The sequence below is a fragment of the Osmerus mordax genome, chromosome 9 (assembly GCF_038355195.1).
Source record: "Osmerus mordax isolate fOsmMor3 chromosome 9, fOsmMor3.pri, whole genome shotgun sequence".
Lineage (NCBI taxonomy): Eukaryota > Metazoa > Chordata > Actinopteri > Osmeriformes > Osmeridae > Osmerus > Osmerus mordax.
Window position 1 is genome coordinate 10,520,692 of NC_090058.1, and position 18,573 is coordinate 10,539,264.

General features: G+C 45.9%; 1 protein-coding gene across 1 annotated transcript in view; it reads left to right on the top strand.

Moving 5' to 3' along the window:
* The window catches only part of LOC136949378 (gap junction delta-2 protein), a 1,365-nt gene extending 188 nt beyond the window's left edge, over positions 1–1,177 (top strand). Inside the window, exon 2 of the mRNA XM_067243648.1 lies at positions 334–1,177. Within this exon, the coding sequence (XP_067099749.1) occupies positions 334–1,177 (844 nt within the window). The remainder of the gene's footprint in view (positions 1–333) is intronic.
* The last annotated feature ends 17,396 nt before the right edge of the window (positions 1,178–18,573 follow it).

The window sequence follows — 18,573 nt, forward strand, 5'->3', positions numbered from 1 at the left end:
TCCTTAAAAAAAAAAGTAAAACATTTCAATGCATATTTACATAGCCTAAATACATGTCCAGATGTAAACTATGATCAATACACAAGTGCTAGATAATGCTAACACAGACATTAGTTTATCACATAATAAATGCACATACCATCCCAAACCAGTGCTAAAACAGAGTTGCGTGCAGCAGTTTTCCGTTTCAGCACTGGACAGCTCCCCAACACGCGCTCGTTAAAAGACTAAGTGAAGCACAAAATCAAGGCACACAGAGTACATTTACAGTGAATAAACCTCAATAACAGACATTATATTTACACGTTGCTTGTTTTTTTGTTGTTTTTTTAGGATCCTACTAACTGTGGTGGTGATCTTCCGGATTCTAATCGTAGCAATAGTTGGAGAGACAGTCTATGATGACGAGCAGACCATGTTTGTTTGCAACACCCTACAACCGGGCTGTAACCAGGCTTGCTACGACAAGGCTTTCCCAATATCACACATCCGATATTGGGTTTTTCAGATAATTATGGTTTGCACACCGAGTCTTTGTTTTATTACATACTCTGTGCATCAATCAGCTAAGCAGAAGGAGCGGCGGTATTCTACCGTCTTCCTGAGTCTGGATAAGGATCAAGATTCAATGAAACGTGATGACAGCAAAAAGATTAAAAACACAATTGTTAACGGAGTACTTCAGAACACAGAGAACTCCACCAAAGAATCGGAACCGGACTGTTTGGAAGTCAAAGAGATTCCCAATTCGGTCATGAGAACTACTAAGTCAAAATTGCGGCGACAAGAGGGTATCTCGAGGTTTTACATAATCCAAGTGGTTTTCAGAAACGCGCTGGAAATAGGTTTTTTAGTGGGTCAATATTTCTTGTACGGATTCAACGTCCCATCGGTGTACGAATGTGATCGATACCCCTGCATAAAAGATGTCGAGTGCTACGTTTCCAGACCAACGGAGAAGACAGTTTTTTTAGTCTTCATGTTTGCGGTCAGTGGTTTTTGTGTGGTGCTGAATCTGGCAGAACTCAATCATTTGGGCTGGAGGAAGATCAAAACGGCCGTGCGAGGTGTGCAAGCTAGGCGGAAGTCCATATATGAGATAAGAAATAAGGACTTGCCCCGCATGAGTGTGCCCAATTTCGGTCGCACTCAGTCCAGTGACTCTGCTTATGTGTAGCACATGGAGACACTAATAGAAAATGGACAATGTGCAGTGAAAAAAAAAATGTAACCACAATGAACGGGATGGACGGATGCTCGCGCCTGATCCATGTCATCCTCAGAAGAGTGGGCAGAGTTTTGATTTGTTTGTCTTTTACTGACTTTTTTGCAGGCGTGAATTACACGTTTGTTGACTTATTTGTTATATTGCACTGATGCAACTTTTTAGTAAACGTTTCTACTCGTGTAAAGCGCTAAATAGAGACCATGTTGACGTGTTCACGCATCCTCTCTGTGGGCTGGTCTACTGTACTTGAAGAGAGTCAATGCAAATTGCACTAAGAGGTGAACACGGGGATCCAAGCCGAACCCAATATGTGCTATTGACGGTGTTTTTAAACATTTTCCACCGACTTTTGACACCAACCTATTTCAGCGACACAATACACACCGGCTGAAGTAAAAAAGAAAAAAACTATCCTCCAGATTTATATATGCATAGATATATATAAATCCATTTTGACTATGGATCGACCTAGTTGAAATACATCAGCATCATTCATGTTTTTTGTTGCCTGTGTTGCACCACTGACCTTAACGTATGTAATCATTCCATTGCTATATAGCTGACTTGCAAAACAGTATCTGGTGGATTTGCTGCAAACGCTAACGTCTGTGACTTCCTTAATTTATAACACACCAAAGCGCCCACTGCTTTCATTTGTGAAGTGTTTTCTTGCTTTTGTGTAATCAAGTGCCATACTTGTATATAAAACATAATATGTGTACATATAAATATATAAATATATATATATATATATAGTATTATTCATCATGAAAGCTAATTCCCTTGCTTGGAGTATGCTCTATGCCGCCCAATTTCTTTTGTTGCTTTAACTGTATTTGTTGTGATTTAAATGAAAAGGATATATGGCATTTTCTCTATATACTTTTGTTTTGCAAATGACTGGAAAAGAAGTAAAGTGCTAGTCTTTTTTATATACAAGAAGGAAATGTCTCTCCACAATCAGAATTGATCGAAACTCAAAATAGCACAAATTGACATTTTTAACAAAGTAATGGGCAAAAATAAAAATCTACTCTCTGGTGCTACAGTTTTTCATAAAATGGTTTTCAATGTAACCAAAACAAGTCAGAAAAAAAAACATCTTTTCTGTCCAAAAATAAAAGTGGGATTCATGTACACCAGAAACGTGTGAAGTGCAGTGCTTTCTGTCTTTACTTTCTGAGAGCTTGAGTTGCCTTATCAGTGCTGTCCTATAGTGTCAGCTTTTGCTTGGTGCAGTGGGAAGGCTCGCCACACCCACTATGTCACTCCCCACAAGAAGACCCCCCCCCCTCCCTGCTACTTGATCCTCATCTCACCAGAATGTGTTGCTCAGTGGCTTCAATGCATTTTATAATGGGGATGCCCCCTGTGACAAACATCAATACCCTATGTTCCCCGTTGGGGAAGCCCTATGAAAAGCACCCACTCACAAATCCTGCTGTCAGCCCCTGGTCATGTGCTTAACATGTAACTGTTTTCAATGTTTCAGTGTTGAGTTTGGGCCTTTGGCCAACACAGACACACCCTGTGTATTGTAGGGATGCGAGATACCTCATTCTTATCGATACAGGGGGCAGACCTATTAAGTCTTCTGCTCATCCCTTCTTCTCTAATTTGAGGAAGAAAAGAAAGCAAGTGAGCTGCTCCGTCTGAGGGGAAGAGTGCTCTTCATGAAGGTCATCAGGAACAAGAACACAGAGAAAAAAGAGAAAGTGCCAAACTGTAGACGCCCACAGTCCTGAGAGAGAGAGAGAGAGAGAGAGAGAGAGAGAGAGAGAGAGAGAGAGAGAGAGAGAGAGAGAAAGACGAGAGTAACTGAAGGAGAGTGGTAAGGGGCTGACCAGAGAGAGTTTGGATGCAAGAATGACTCGGCAGAGTTCAGAGAAATGAAGAGGCCGAGGACTGACCCATCCATCTCGCACTCACGAATTTAGGCAAAAAAAAGAAGAAGGAAGAGGTGCAGTTTGTCAGCTTGACTTGATGCAATGCAGTGCTTGCCTTTCTTTCCTCACACACACGCCTCCTTTCTCTCCATTTCTCCTTCATCTCTTCATCACTTGTAGGTTGTCATCCTGTTTTCCGTCTCTGATCTGTCTTTCAGATGCACAAACCTATACTGTACAGTGAAAAAGGGAGGGATTTTGTTGTGCTACAAATTTTTATGGTCCAGAAATCAGTGAGCCTCATACATGCCAAGGACTATCTCTAAACTGTACTCATACTGTAAATGTGTGACTGTGGACAGTCACTGTGTCACTGGTTTTCCCTGCACACATTCACCTTGGTATCTTCACTCACCGCCACTCGCAGCTAAATGCCAAAATTACTGGGTTATGTATGAATGCAATTATGCATGCTGTGTTGCATTTCACATCATGCGAGAGTTGGATGTTTCGGTTAAATATGATATGGTACCTGCGTTGCTGTGTCCTTTGTGTAGAGAGACAGAGATAGAGAGAGAGAGGGGTGGAGAGAGAGAGACAGGGGTGGATAGAGAGAGAGAGAGAGAGAGAGAGGGGTGGAGAGAGAGAGAGAGAGAGAGAGAGGGGTGGAGAGAGAGAGAGGGGGGGGGGAGTGATCATGTTACCTAGGGAGCTAGCTGGAGGTGCAAAACATATACACCTCTCCACCTGGATCAAGTCTGTGGATCAGAATTGGAGCATGCAGACACAGGAAGAGAGATCTTCCAGAGCAGCCCAGCATTTATCTGGAGTTTCGGTACCTCCTCTTCCAGAGCGGGGCCCGACAGAACAGGACTGCGGCCGTCCTGGTAGAACACAAGACAAGACTTAAGGAACACCACCAATTTCCACTGATTGCAGGTGCTTAAAATAAAGACAGGGGAGGTTTTTACAGGATCATTTTAGCTTCTAATCTCTGTCATTTATCTCAGAGCAGTTGCCGGTAGAAACGCCCCGGGATCGTGGAGAAGTCTTCTCCCCTGGATGCTGCAGAGAGCGGGTATCCACCTCATGAAGGGAATGCTGCTTTTACGAGTAACCAGCGACTCCATGTCATTTCATCCATTTCTATTTCACACTTTAACAAGGAGCTTGCCCGGAAAATACACAGGCCTCCATAAAAAAAATCAATACTCCTTCCTCGACAAGCTCCAATCTGCTTGCATTCTGTCTTTTGATTAATTCTGTGTCGATACACACGATATGGAACGGGGGAGTGGATTTCATTAGGGAGAAATACACGAAATGGAAACTGTTGTCTCTAAAAGATGAGAATATATTTGTATAATTGTTGCCGTTTCCCTCTGTTTGTTTTGTAAGCATCTTGTCATCTTGAGTTATGTCATCTTGAAGCCCATAACAACCGTAAAACTTATTATTTCCACATTTCGAATCTTTTACACTTGGTACCCCTGTCTCACTGCTGTCTAGATGTATATAAGGCAAGTGCTGTGTTGAAAGAGGATTTTATGCTGAAGAAATTCTCAACAACTTAGTTTTGACACAGCCTCACAAGCTAAGACTCAGCAAAAGCTCTCTTCTATATAATACAGCATCTAATCCTATTCTCAAGAGCACTGCAGAGAAACCGCTAGCACATTGGAACAGATTTAAGGGGAAGATTTTGGATGTGAATGCCAGATATGATGTTTTATGCTGAAAATGCAGCTTCATAAACGTCTTGTTGAAAAATGACTTCATGAAAATGGTCAGTTGCAGTTCCAGAACTACAAAATTAATAAAATAGTTAGCACAATCTATTAATCATTACTAATTGACACATATTTAATCAGCAACATATAGTCCTACTGAAACAGAATGGCCCATGCGTTAAGCCTTCATCTAAGCCTTGACCCCTGTTTCATCCAATGACAGTTTAGTTCTATAGTCATTTGCAAAGCCGTTGCCCCCGGAGACGGTGGTTCACAGAGTGTGAGACCACTGATGCATTAGCGGCTTCCATCTCTGGATGAACACACAGGGACTCATAGGTCAGGAGCTGGTTTCACGGACAAACCATAACTGTGACATCCAATACCATGTACCCAATACCCATGGCTACGGTATAACATGGTTATGTCATCGTCCAAAATCTCCCTTGCATGCAATAGCTGCCTTGTCCTGTGAAGATGTGATACGCCACCAAAAGGACAAACGTAGATGTTCTTGTTAATGTTCTTTGCTATAGCAATACAGAAGTCTAGTGGTTGTGGGTCCCTAACATAGTAAAGCAGCCAGCAGTGTACCGGCTGGTAGGCTTGACATGCGAAGGACAAGCTTGTGCTGTGGCAGCTGTTACTGATGTGGCCGGGGTGGTTAATGTCTGTATTTACGACGCTCCGTGGCAGAAGCTCTACATCACAGGGTCCCCCCCTTAGTAGAACCCGAGAGCTGGGGTGGAGGGGGGTGGAGGGAGGGTGGAGGTTGGTGGTTGCAGCCGGCAGAAAGGTAGAGGTGGTTCTCAAACTGCTACCACATGAAATAATTATCACCCACACAAGGTCGGCATTGGTTTAAAACTCCAACCCTGCATGGCCTTGTGTCTCTAAAGGATCTTTGGGATAGACCTTGATCACAAAACATATCACGTGTGAGTTACACATACTTGACTTATCACACATAAACCAGTAGGAGGAATCATGGGACCTTCGAGTAGGGCCTTCTTGTGTCTCCACAGACCTAACCTGTGATGTACACCACGGCACTTTGACCTGAAAACGAACCCCACAATCCTTGGTGCCCGCGGAGCCATACCCATCCATTTCCCCTTCTTTTAAAAATCTGAAAGGGAAAGACTGGCTCCGGGGCCTTCTGCTTTAATTCTGCCTTTTGCACAGATTACTGCTTGAAAGGGTGAAAGCAAACAGAAGAAAACATTGGAAGTGGGTCTTTTGATCCACCGAAGCCAAAAGCTATGAAATTAGCCTGCTTACTGCTCCAGCACATGTGCACCACATGTTCTAGGCAGATATGGCTTCTGTTGAAACAAAACACAAACAACCCAGAGGAGGATGGTACAGTATGGCTGGACCGGCTGGACCGTGTTGCACCCTGAAGTCTGACTGGGGAACAATTCAGCCTCCTCTTTCTCTCTCTTGATGTCTCTGTCTTTTTTACGAGTTTAAATGTCTCTCTTTCTCTATGTCTTTGTGTTCTGCTCTGTTTCTCTCTCCCACTTTCACTCTTCCTTTCTTTAGCATGTCTCTCTTCATGTGACTCTATAACCGTGTCTTTCTATGTCTCTCTTCATGTGACTCTATAACCCTGTCTTTCTATGTCTCTCTTCATGTGACTCTATAACCCTGTCTTTCTATGTCTCTCTTCATGTGACTCTATAACCGTGTATTTCTATGTCTGGAAGCTGCAGGCTCCCCTCCCTGTTCACCCTTGCTTGGTCCCTGGTGTTGCCGGTTCATGTAAGGGGACATGCTGTAACACCTCTCTGGAATCTAAGAACACCAGGCCCGTCCTCAGATGACCACCCCCCAACACACACACACACACTGATGAAAGCCTCCAAGCGTGGAGAAACAAAGGGCCATGTGACAGTGGCAGCACCCATTCGGATGGGGTGGAGAAGGGGGGGTGAGGGGCGGATTTGGCTGCAAGGACAGGCCTGGTCAACAATCACTGCTGAGAGAGCCCAGGAAAGGTGATGCCAGATTAATGTCTGATCCCACTTTTAATATGACCTCTTGGATTAAGGGGGATGGGGGGGGGACTTTGGATTATGATTTGATTTGCCACCTAGGGGTTCAAGGGAGGACAGCGCCCAGCAAACCTGCAGCCAATGCAATCATCCCCTTTGCTTCCACAAAGACACAACACATTCAAATCGGTTGGTATTTTGAGTGAGTCAGGATAATAAAAGTTTCACGTCTGAAAAAATACAAAAACAGCCTGGTGCCTGTATTTTTTTTTTAATGCGCCTTCCTGAGACACTGTATTATACTAAATCAGCAACTTGGCTCAGGAAGGCATAAGAGCGGTTTTTACTTGGCAGTGCTTACAATCGTTACACTGTAGGCCACACCGCAGAGGAGAGAAACCTTAATGATTTCCTTTTCCTATCGTGTGCTGAATCTGCTCCGTCCGTAAGGTGAGGTCCATGCTGGCACCCCTGCCTGTGGTAGCCCTTCACTCTTTCCATCCCTCGCTCCCTCCCTCGCTCCATCTCTCTCTCTTCCGCCCCAGGCCTCCCTGGTGGCAGGTATAACAGACACCCCCTGCTGCATCGCCCATCGACCCTGATAAACGTTTAAGTTCCACGCCATTGGACAGCCAATAAAAATCAGTGGCGGGTCGAGGCTTAATCAGCCGCAGTGGTGTTCTCTCTCTAATGGGACAGACACAGAGCCACAAAGAGGAATAAGGAGGGAGAGAGAGAGAGAGAGAGAGAGAGAGAGAGAGAGAGAGAGAGAGAGAGAGAGAGAGAGAGAGAGAGAGAGAGAGAACGAGCTGAAGGCCTTGTCTCTCTCCCCCTCTCTGTCGGCAGTCCACTCACATTCACATGTGTACACAACTCCTGTGTTTTGTAAAGTCTAAGCGGAACAGCCCCAGCTGAAAGCCATGCTAATAGTGATCTGATTTAGAGGGTGGCAGAAGGTGTACACTCCAGCAAAAACAAGAAGTCCGAAGCAGCCTGTGAAGTCCAGCACCCAAAAGAGCTCCCTCCATGACTTCTCACATGCAGCACATGCTCACAGGACGCCATGCTGCTCCTCCTCTGGTCTAGTTCACTCAGTGCTACCTCTGGACTCTGGGTGAACCATACAGCTGTCTCTTCTATTGCTGTTTCTCCTCTGCATGTCACCCCTACCTCCCTCTCTTCCTCTCGCTCTCTCTCTCTCTCTCTCTCCCACTCACCACCCCTCCCTCTCTCCTCTCTCGCCAGCTCTCTCTCTCTCTTTTTCCGTGTCCTCCTCCCCCTTCTCTCTGATGTGGCAGCCCTTTGGTGTGAATCACCAAAGTTATTGGCCTGTCTCGTCCAGGCCAATAACACAGGGCTGAAATCACACTTTACAGAACAGCCAAGCAAAGCCTTAATGACCAGCAACCCACCTTACAAGCTGCATCTCCCACCTAAGATCGAGTTGGAGAATATGCTCGACTGTAAATTCACAGACCCCCAGAGGACTCTGTCGAATTTACAGTAATGTAAGAATAGATGCTGAACGAAATAACCAGACAAACACACACACACACACACACACCAGATGATGTCTGCTACCTTTAGCTACCATTAAAAGATGGTTCATTATTTACGTAAAATCACACATTTCCTCTATGAGCCAGACTTGCTAATGCAGCTCTTGCCTCTATCTCCCTCATCACAGGACATGGGACATTTAAATGTGTTAGTAACCCAGCCAGCTGATGCAGATGGTTGCACTAACCCTAAGATGCCCTCAGGCAAGGACCCTTAGATATTCCCAACACTGTGTCTGCTGCAAATGTCTTAGGCTGGGCTAGCATATGAGACAGGCGCGCACACACACACACACACACACACCTACCTACACATAGACACACATGTAAACACGCATGAAAGAGTGAGAGATCTTACATTAGAGAGGGAAGATCCTCTCCCACAAACACACACACCAGGAAACTCTTGCCAGGAGAAGCCATAGCGCTGTGTTAAGCTCCTTAAAACTTGCATGGCAGTCCAGTTTGATCAGAAAAGGACTCAAATGAATCCTCCTAAGTGCGGTCTAACACCATCCCCCGAATGTGGCAGAGCCTGTCTGAGGAGGGGGAGGGGGGGGGGGGGGGGGGGGGGCAAGATTACGAAGGTTTGTTCATGTGTTCATCGCCTTCTAGCTTACTGCCAACTGAGGAAAACATTGACCCAATGCCAAGAATCATTTCATCGTCAGACTGGTAGCTTACAGCCATAGCCATATTATGAAATGATAGTTATAGAATAGCAAGAGGGAGCATCCGGCTGACATCAGCTCCTGTAGGGCGGTCGGAGTGTCCTCAGCTCTTTCCTTGAGGGCCACACTACATGGGTGACAACCACAGACACACACACGCGGGTGACAGGGGATAGAGAGATACACCAACCCCTCATTAGCGGGACCCAGCGACGGATGCGGGCAGAGGGGCAGGACCGGAGAGCAGGTGATGGATACGGGGACTGAAGGGCTTGGGGAGGGAAGTGCAGACAGAGTGCACTGGAGGGGCTTCTATCGGAGGATGGAGTGCAGGGGAGTGTGAGTGTGTGTCGGGGAGGGGAGGGGGGTTGACCTTTGTGGACAATGCTGATGTTAGGGAATGCTTTCATGCACGGCCTGTTGGTTGGCAGGAATGGCCACCAATATCATTTCAGACTGTGTTAATACAGTTCAATATATGTGTTTCATTCTCTTTTGTTCTTTTTATTATCATTTTTTAACATTCATGGTTATTTCCATGTTATTAACAGTGCTGAGATTCTATGTTGTGGAATTGGAGTCCTCATGTTGGTCTGGAGGTAGAGTGGAGACAAGCTGGTCGTCCTCCAAACGAGGCTGTGAGCTCACGTGACCACTGAGAACAGCTGCCCTGCTCTCTTTGCCAAAACAGAATGGGGGATGTCCTTTGCCGTGTGGGTTTATTTCCATGTAAGAACCACGATTCGCAATAAGAAACAGAATAGCCGGCCATAAAAACAGAAAGCTTTCTGTAAATGTGAGATGAGCAGTCAGTGTTTATGGTCTCCCACACTGTCATCAATACAGTTTTACAACACACATCCATGCACATGTCAAATATCGTTTTTTACAGGCAACACATGCAAGATCCATTCCTTTCCATGCTAATGAGTCAAAGTGTTGCAGAACCACAACAAATTGATTATTTTAGTCATTTATTTTGCACCAGATCCTCAATATGGAACCAACCCACAACAACTGTACATCATGTTCTCGGCAATAAAGGTTCATTAGTTATAAAGTCTATACTGGTCTACTGCTCCTCTTGAATGTTAGGCTGCAAGCCCACCTCCTCCTACACACAGTCATGTGTACATATGCAGCCTGTAGTAAGGAAGATGATGTTCAATATATTTCTTACAGGAACTGGGCTGGATTGGACGGACTGGACTGGTTCTGTCATCTTTCTACACACTTACAGTCCAGAGTCTACCATAGAAACTACAGTGCATTTCCTATAGGGCCTTAAAATGAAGCAGCCAATCAAGGAATGCTTCCATCAGGAACACTCAGTGATTTAAGGAGAGATATTTACTCTGTGTGGGACTGGGAACCTGCCTGAACCCTTGGCGTGAACCTAACTGCCCAATCCCAGCAAAACATCTGCTCCATGGTCCGGCATTGCCCCTCCCATAGGGATCTGTAAGGGAGAGTTAGAGAGAGAGAGGGAGGGAGTCGGTGAGAGAGAGAGAAGGACGAATCAAAAAGAGACAGAAGGAGAGAGAGAGAGAGAGTAGAAAACAGAGAAACCGATCAGAAAGAGACCGAGGGAGAATGTGACCTCTCGACATTCAGACACACCATATGCTCCCCCCTCCACCAACCCACCCCTCCTCTCCCGCTCCTGAGTTAACGAGCATGCTGTAATACGGCTGCTAACTGGGAGGCAATCTCACCTCGCCCACGGCCAATGGACCAATGGCTCGTAGAACTCACATCATCTCTTTCCCTCCCATCCAATCCCAGTTAGAGTGTGATTCATGTGCCAATCAAATTGCAAGTCTATTCTGTGCCTGGGCGTGATTCAGCAGCATGTTCACTTGACGCGGGGCCCTTTGGAGAGACAAAGCTATCAATTGTGACCAACCATGGTTATGTACAGTTATGTACAGTATAATGGCAGTGGTGTGTGTGTCTGTTTGTATGTGATGGTGTGTGAGAGAGTGGCGGCTGGATTGATGTGTGTGGATGGGTGAGAGTGGGGGTTGGGTTGGTGTGTGTGTGTGTGTGTGTGTGTGGGAGTGGGGGTTGGAGAGTGTGTGTGACAGTGGGGGTTGGTGTGAGTGAAGACATGGTGGCGTACACAGGAACCTTCGGTGTGAGTTATCCGCCAGTGCTGCAGCAAGAGATCTGTGATTGCCTGAGTGCCAGGGAAGGTTTTAATTATGTTTTCTTTTATTCAAACGATTAATCCTGGAGCCCAGAGCACTGAGAATCCCCCCGGGATGCGCCACACATCTGGCCAGGCCAGTGCCATTATCATCCCCCACCCTCCCTCTCAACCTATATTCCGCTCTTTCAATCTCTCTTTTTCCTCTATAAGTGTCAATCTCTCTCTCTCTCTCTCTCTCTCTCTCTCTCTCTCTCTCTCTCTCTCTCTCTCTCTCTCTCTCTCTCTCTCTCTCTCTCTCTCTCTCTCTCTCTCTCTCTCTCTCTCTCAATCCCCCTTTCTCTATATCTACCCCCCCCTTTCACCACCCCATCATGACTCCCCCCCCCCTCACACTAACAGCTCTGCAACTCCTGTCGATGCTCTCTCCCCAGTCATTTGCATATCGTCAAAACACAGATGTATGCAAATGGATGTAAATGTATGCATTGTATGGAACACGTAGCTGCATTTAAAACCAAATATAGATTCTCACAACTGTCTCCACATGTTTAATGTATGCTCTGTAGTCATATGGTTAACGGGTGCGTTATACAGGATGTTCATTCGAAATGAAATGTATGTGGCATCAGATCTATAGAGAGCTGGATTTAAAAAAATGTATTTCAAGGAATCTCACGCGGGGATATAAAGTTAGATTTTAGGAATATTTAACATGGTATCAACAATTTAGACACAGACTGTGATACAGCACACACACACACATATATAAACACAGGCAGACACAGATAAACACGTGTGCACAAGCCCACACACACACACATCTCCAATCATGGTAACCCTCACTGAGTCTCAGCTCAGTGCTGACTGCTCATATGACAACAGACTAGGAGATTTCTGCTCTTATCTAATCTCATTTTAGATGTGCATGACATCACCTAAACTCAGGCCTGGGCCTCATGAATAAGAGAGGATGAGATAAGAACAAAGGGGGGATGGAGGAAGGTGAGTCAGATCAAGAGTGGCTGCCACTGAGATAGAGTGAGAACGAGATACAGTGTGATGGAGAGAGAGAGAAATATACAGTGTGTGTGTAAGAGAGAGAGAGAGAGAGACATGGAGAGAAAGACGGTGAGTTGGGAAGAGGAGGGATGCGAAAGAGAGTGAGAGAGTAAAAAGACAAAGAGAGAGAGACGGTGAAAGAGGCCACCGGTGTGTCTCCAGACAGGGCCTCGCCTGAACATGTCTCCAGCAGCCAGACGTGACCTCAGCAGACTTCAGCTTCCTGCTATGACCTCACTCTCTATGACCTCACTCTCTCTGAGCCCTACGACAGTGTTCGGCGGCAGGCTCAGCTGAGGAGGCGTCTTGCTGCTGCCTCGCAAGCTGATCCTCGCTGCCGTTTGATAAATCATGCAGTGTTTACTACTGCGCCTAGGAAGTGGAAACTCAGATCCCAAAAACGTTTGGCTGATCTTCCAATACATAATTCAGCACAAACCAAAGAAAGGGGCTAGCAGTCCGCTGGAACGAGTTTTGGTCGATGAAAATGTTGTTTTTGTTAACCACGCTGAGGTTTCAGATGGTTTAGATTGTTCTTTTACGTTAAATGTTTACATTTATTTTCCAATGTTCATGGATGTTATGCAGATAAACCCTGACGTTACCGTTTTGTATGCAATATTTTCAGTATGCACTTTACTAAGAAGAGCTGGGAACAAAGTGACCATATTCCAAATAGTCTGGGAGAGCCCGACAAGCCTTTCATCATCCTCCAGTACAATTAGAACAATAATAAAGAAAAAGGTTTTGTGACTCAGCTTTCTTTGTTGTTGCCCCCTCCCCCCATCCCTGCCACTCCAGGATCTGCTAGCTGCCAGGCCCACTACCACTCCCTGTCACTCCCCCTGTCTGTCAGTCACAAGAGTTCTGCAACGCGTCCTTGAGAACTTCTCTACCTGGGGAGGGAAAGGGCAAGGGTGAGGGGTGCCATCCGTACCTCAGACATTGCACGTCTCTGTGTGCTGCTGGGAGATGCAGGGTCGGTCCTGGGAGACCTGAGGTGGAGGTGTGTGTGTGTGAGTGTGTGAGTGTGTGTGTCACGTTGCTAGACATCGCTACCCAGGCCTCACATTCCCTCTCTCAAACTCTCTCTGGGTCATGGACGTCGACAATCACACACTGAAGGGAACACAACCCATAGCCCTTAACTCAGAACTGTAACATTCTTTGGACTAACCAAAGTTCTGCACATTCAACATACTGCAACATGCTGCAACACCCACAAACCCGGATGAAACGTCCAATGACAAGTCACATTGACATGGACAGTCAGAGAGAGCCTTACCACCAACCTTCACCTTCTAGCACCCATTACATTATTCAGAGGCTCTCAGAGGAAACGAAGAAAGAAAGTCTCCATGGCGTGTTTGTGAACCGTGCGACCAGCTTGCTCTCGTGTCTGAAGGGATGTAGACCCAGGGGCAGCCCTGGCAGTGTGGGAGAGGGAGTGCAGCTGGAACCCATAGACTCATACATGGATGTGTATGTGGAGGATGGGCGCTGAGGACTCTGGTAGCGGTCGTCTATCTGGCAGCCCGGTTGACTGTACGAACGAGCCCCCCCGTGACACGAGGCAGCACGCCACGCTGCTCTGCTCCCAGGTGAAACACGACGCTTTTCAAGCTGCCGTTCCTTCTTTCCACGCCACAAATCAGAATCTGAATCAGAATCAGAATGGGATTTATTCGCCATGAAAGTTTGCACAGACAAGGAATTTGCTTTGGCAGGAAGGTGCATACAATAAACATATACCTAAAATTTAAATATGTGGACTATCTATACTAAGGGTACATAAACTAGCAGTACTGATGACACAAACTAGCAGTACTAACTGATGACATAAACTAGCAGTTACTAACTGATGACATAAACTAGCAGTACTGATGACAAATGACAACTCCCGGTGGAATGCGGGTGGAGTAAAGGGGTGGAATGATTGGCAGGCAGGCAGGCTGACAGTGTCTAACTTTCTGTCTGCCTGTCTTTGTGTACTGAATTGATTCCAATTAAAGCCACTTGATACTCCCGTTTGCACCCTATTTCTTTTCTATATTGAACAGTCGACAGTCTTAGATTGAAGCCATTAAAAGACACTGATTACAAAATATACTGGATCGACTTGAGCTCCCCATCTTTTGCAATAGCTGCATTATCTTTTCACCCTCCACTATTTCTAGGTCTTTCTGTGTGTGTTGTAAGTGTGTGTGTGTGTGTGTGTGCCGTGTTTGTGCACCTGTGGAAGATTAAAGCCAGGAGGGAGAGAGCAGGGCTCTTTTGAACGCGGGAGGCAGGCCTGAGCGGCTGCTTCTATTAGTAAGCATGGAGGCCAGGCCTTGTTTGTTCTCCACTGTCATCCTCATAACTCTCCCTCTACCAGGAGCACCCACGGTGGGTGGGTGGAATCTGCACCCTACACACACACAGGCAGACACACACACACACACACACACACACACACAGGCAGACACACACACACACACAGGCAGACACACACACACACACAGGCAGACACACACACACACACACAGGCAGACACACACACACACACACAGGCAGGCAGACAGGCACACACACACAAATCTCACTAGAGACACCTCATTCAAATTAGCCATGAGAAATAGCTTGTTTGGATTCACATACCCAAGAATATATTTTGGTGGTGTCCTGCAATGTCCTTCTCTGTGCTGACGCTGTAATACAGTGCTTGGTATTCTCCACAGCAGCAACTATATCCGCCCTAATACCGAGAACCCATTCAGACACACGCTTCCCTATCAAGACATTACCATAGAAATAAGCCATGGGGAACAATGTGCTCAAGATTGAATACATCCAAATAACACCTTGTGCTATTGTACTACACTGCAGCCTACATAAAAAAAGAACTTGTCTCTGTTACAAATGAGATCGGCGGCAAAAAAAGATCAAATTACGGGTATAAATGTAACTTTCAATTCATGCTGCCCAAACTCCTCTATAGTATGGATGTCCAAGGGGACAGGGAGCATTAAATACACATAGGATCAATGCACAAAGATATGGATATACACTAAGACATTTTGCCATGGGGACATACAGTACATGTAGATATGGGCAGAATGGGGGGGGGTGATGTGTCTGTGTGGATGGTAGGCTGGTGGGGAGGATTCTCTTATGTGTGTGAAAGGCCATAATACCAGCTTTAAATGCCATACTCCAGTGTCCTACATTTCGAAGGCACACATATGGTCATTGGTGCTAGCCATTTCTAATCTGGATGTGTACAGCATGCTCGCTGTTAGACAGACAGCAGACTGGCATGGTAGTGCCATCACTCTAAACCTGTCCAATAAAGAGACCGGTTTCCTTTTGTGGTGTGCGTGCTTTCTTTGTCAATGATTGCATAAGATCAAATACAAGTCTGTTATAACAGACCAATTAAATATATCTGGACCATGTCAGAGATTTATCCAAGCCATATGTTCACAATCTTGATAGTATTTCCCTGTGTTTCGTCATCATTCAGAGTGACATTATCATTGAACACTGATGCCAACTGGAAGAGTTCTTGAATCATATTCACAACATTCGTTGTGAACCACTCCATGATCAAATTTTCACACCAGGTCAACTGGCGCAAACTGTCCTCTTCCACAGACCTCACCTCAGACAGAAAAAGGTAGGCAAAGCTTTAGATGACTCCTGATCTCAGAACAGATTTCAAAGCTGTTGGATCCTATTTTACAGCGATAACGATGCCAGCTTTCATGTGCATCATCTCCTCGAGCAACATTGTCTCCAGTGTACTGAGCAGTGAGCCAAGCTTTACATACAAATGCATGGAGACTCCCTGCTGTCTGAAAGGAGATTGGGCCCAAAACCCTTGTACGCAGAACGTGTTTGATTTTATCACGGTTGGGACAAACGGTTTGCCCATTAGCAAAATTGGCCCCACTAGCCAACTGTAGAACTTTTAACTGGGCCAGTTTATCATTCCCAAAACTAGCCGTCATCAGCAGATGGTGACAGAAATAAAGAGAGAGCTTCTCAAATGTGACATTCTGTTCAAACACGTACTGCATATTTTGGAGCTGGTGCTCATCTGCAGCGGGGCTAACTGTCTCAAATCAAAAGGAACACTGTCACATTGTTTCTCAAGTAGATTATCTGTGACTCCACAGTCCTCACTGCAGCCAACGCCGTACACTGAAGCCCTGAAGCACCCGGGCTCACAAAACAGCAGAATTAGATGAAAAGAAAAGACAAAAAAGAGAGAGAGAAGGTAGAGAAGATGGAGGAGAGGGAGGGCTCTCTGGAGGCTGCAGCCGGCATTGTCTCTCTAAATTACCTCCCGGTGTGATACTGGCATATCTCTCTCTCTCTCTCTCTCTCTCTCTCTCTCTCTCTCTCTCTCTCTCTCTCTCTCTCTCTCTCTCTCTCTCTCTCTCTCTCTCTCTCTCTCTCTCTCTCTCTCTCTCTCTCTCATCTCTCTCTCTCTCTCTCTCTCTCTCCTCTCTCTCTCTCTCTCTCTCTCCCTCTCTCTCTCTCTCTCTCTCTCTCTCTCTCTCTCTCTCTCTCTCTCTCTCTCTCTCTCTCTCTCTGGACACAGAGGGGAGGATTGCTAGCGGGGACACTGGAGCGACAGTGTGTGTGTGTTGCTTAGTGTGCGCGTGTGTTGGTGTGTGCGTGTAAGATCGGAAAGATCCACACGGTGAACGGCTGCCACCTCATCAATCGCTTTGAGGACAAGGGATGAGACAGGATGGGTGGGTGGATGATGCATCTTGTCAGACTTTCGTGGGTGTGGGTGTGTGTGTGTCTGCAATCACTACATCACATAAGATGCTCACACACTCTACCGAGCTTTAGCCCAGACAAACATAGTCCAGAGGCAACATCAATTGATTAACATATTCAACCGCAGGGGGAAAAAATCCCAGAATATTGATCTGACTGTGCGAGAGGGTTAATCAGAATCAGAATGGGTTTTATTCGCCATGAAAGTTTGCACAGACAAGGAATTTGCTTTGGCAGGAAGGTGCAAACATTAAACATATAAGAATCTAAAATGTAAATATGAGGACTAACTATACTAAGGGTACATAACTAGCAATGGAATTAGATAAAAATAAACTATACAATAAAATATAAGTTGCAGTAATTTACAATATAAAAATAAACATATTACAAAAAATACAAATGGTATAGGGATTGTATTGTCCAATGCAAAAAGCAGTGTTGTTTTAAGGGCATTAAGTCATGAAGTCAGTGTGAACCCTTGGCCTTGTTGAAGAGGCCAACAGCGGAAGGGAAGAAACTGTTTTTGTGGCGTGTGGTATTGGTCCTGATGGACCGCAGCCTTCTGCCGGAGGGGAGTGGCTGAAACAGGGAGTGACCAGGGTGGGAGGAGTCGGCCACAATCTTCCTCGCTCGCCTCAGGGTCCTCGAGGTGTGCAGGTCCTCCAGGGTAGGCAGTGCTCAATCGCTGACATACCTAGCTGTCCTTTGACTAGGCAGCTGGTTATACACCACAAGCCCAGAGAGATGTGCTGTGTCATTCCCTGCCTGTCTCTCTGTCTGTCTGTCTGTCTGTCTTTCTGTCTGTCTTTCTGTCTGTCTAGCCTCGGGCTCTGGCCTTCCTGTGTAGTTGTGCCAGATTCATCTTCATTCAGACCCACCGTCCCTGGTCCTGTTTGCAGGAGCATTCATCCATCTTCCTGTGTCAGTCTGGGATTCACTGGGCTGTGTCAGCTGGGGTGGGCCGGGCTGTGTCTGGGTCTGAGGCTGGCACTGGACTGGGCTGGGCAGGGACTGCGCTAGGATAATGCTGTGATAGGCTGTGCTCCATTGGGAGGGTGACAGATTGGAACAGGGACAAGGCAGGATTTAAAAGGGCTAGGATGGACTTGGACTGGACTCAAGGGCAGGGTTATTGTCTTCAAAGTGTGTTTGTTTTAACAAGACTGTGCTTTGGCTAATCCTCCGTGTTTTTGTTCTTCCTCTGAAATCATGGCCCATTTATTCTAACCCAGTTATTATTGAAGCCTGGCTAGGCAGCTTGTGATGGATGGCACTTTGTTTTAGCCTGACTATTGCTGACACACATAATACTCCAGCTCTACACCCAGCCCCAGAATACAAACACACACAAGGGCGCTAGAAATCTTTCGCGTTTATGAGCTATGACAGTTTTATTAATTAGGATGACAATAATAAAGAGATAAGCATAGCTGCATGAGTAATTACACATTGTGTTGCATGAGGGAAAGAGAGTAGCTGACATACACACACATGGCTGGTTGATTGGCTGAC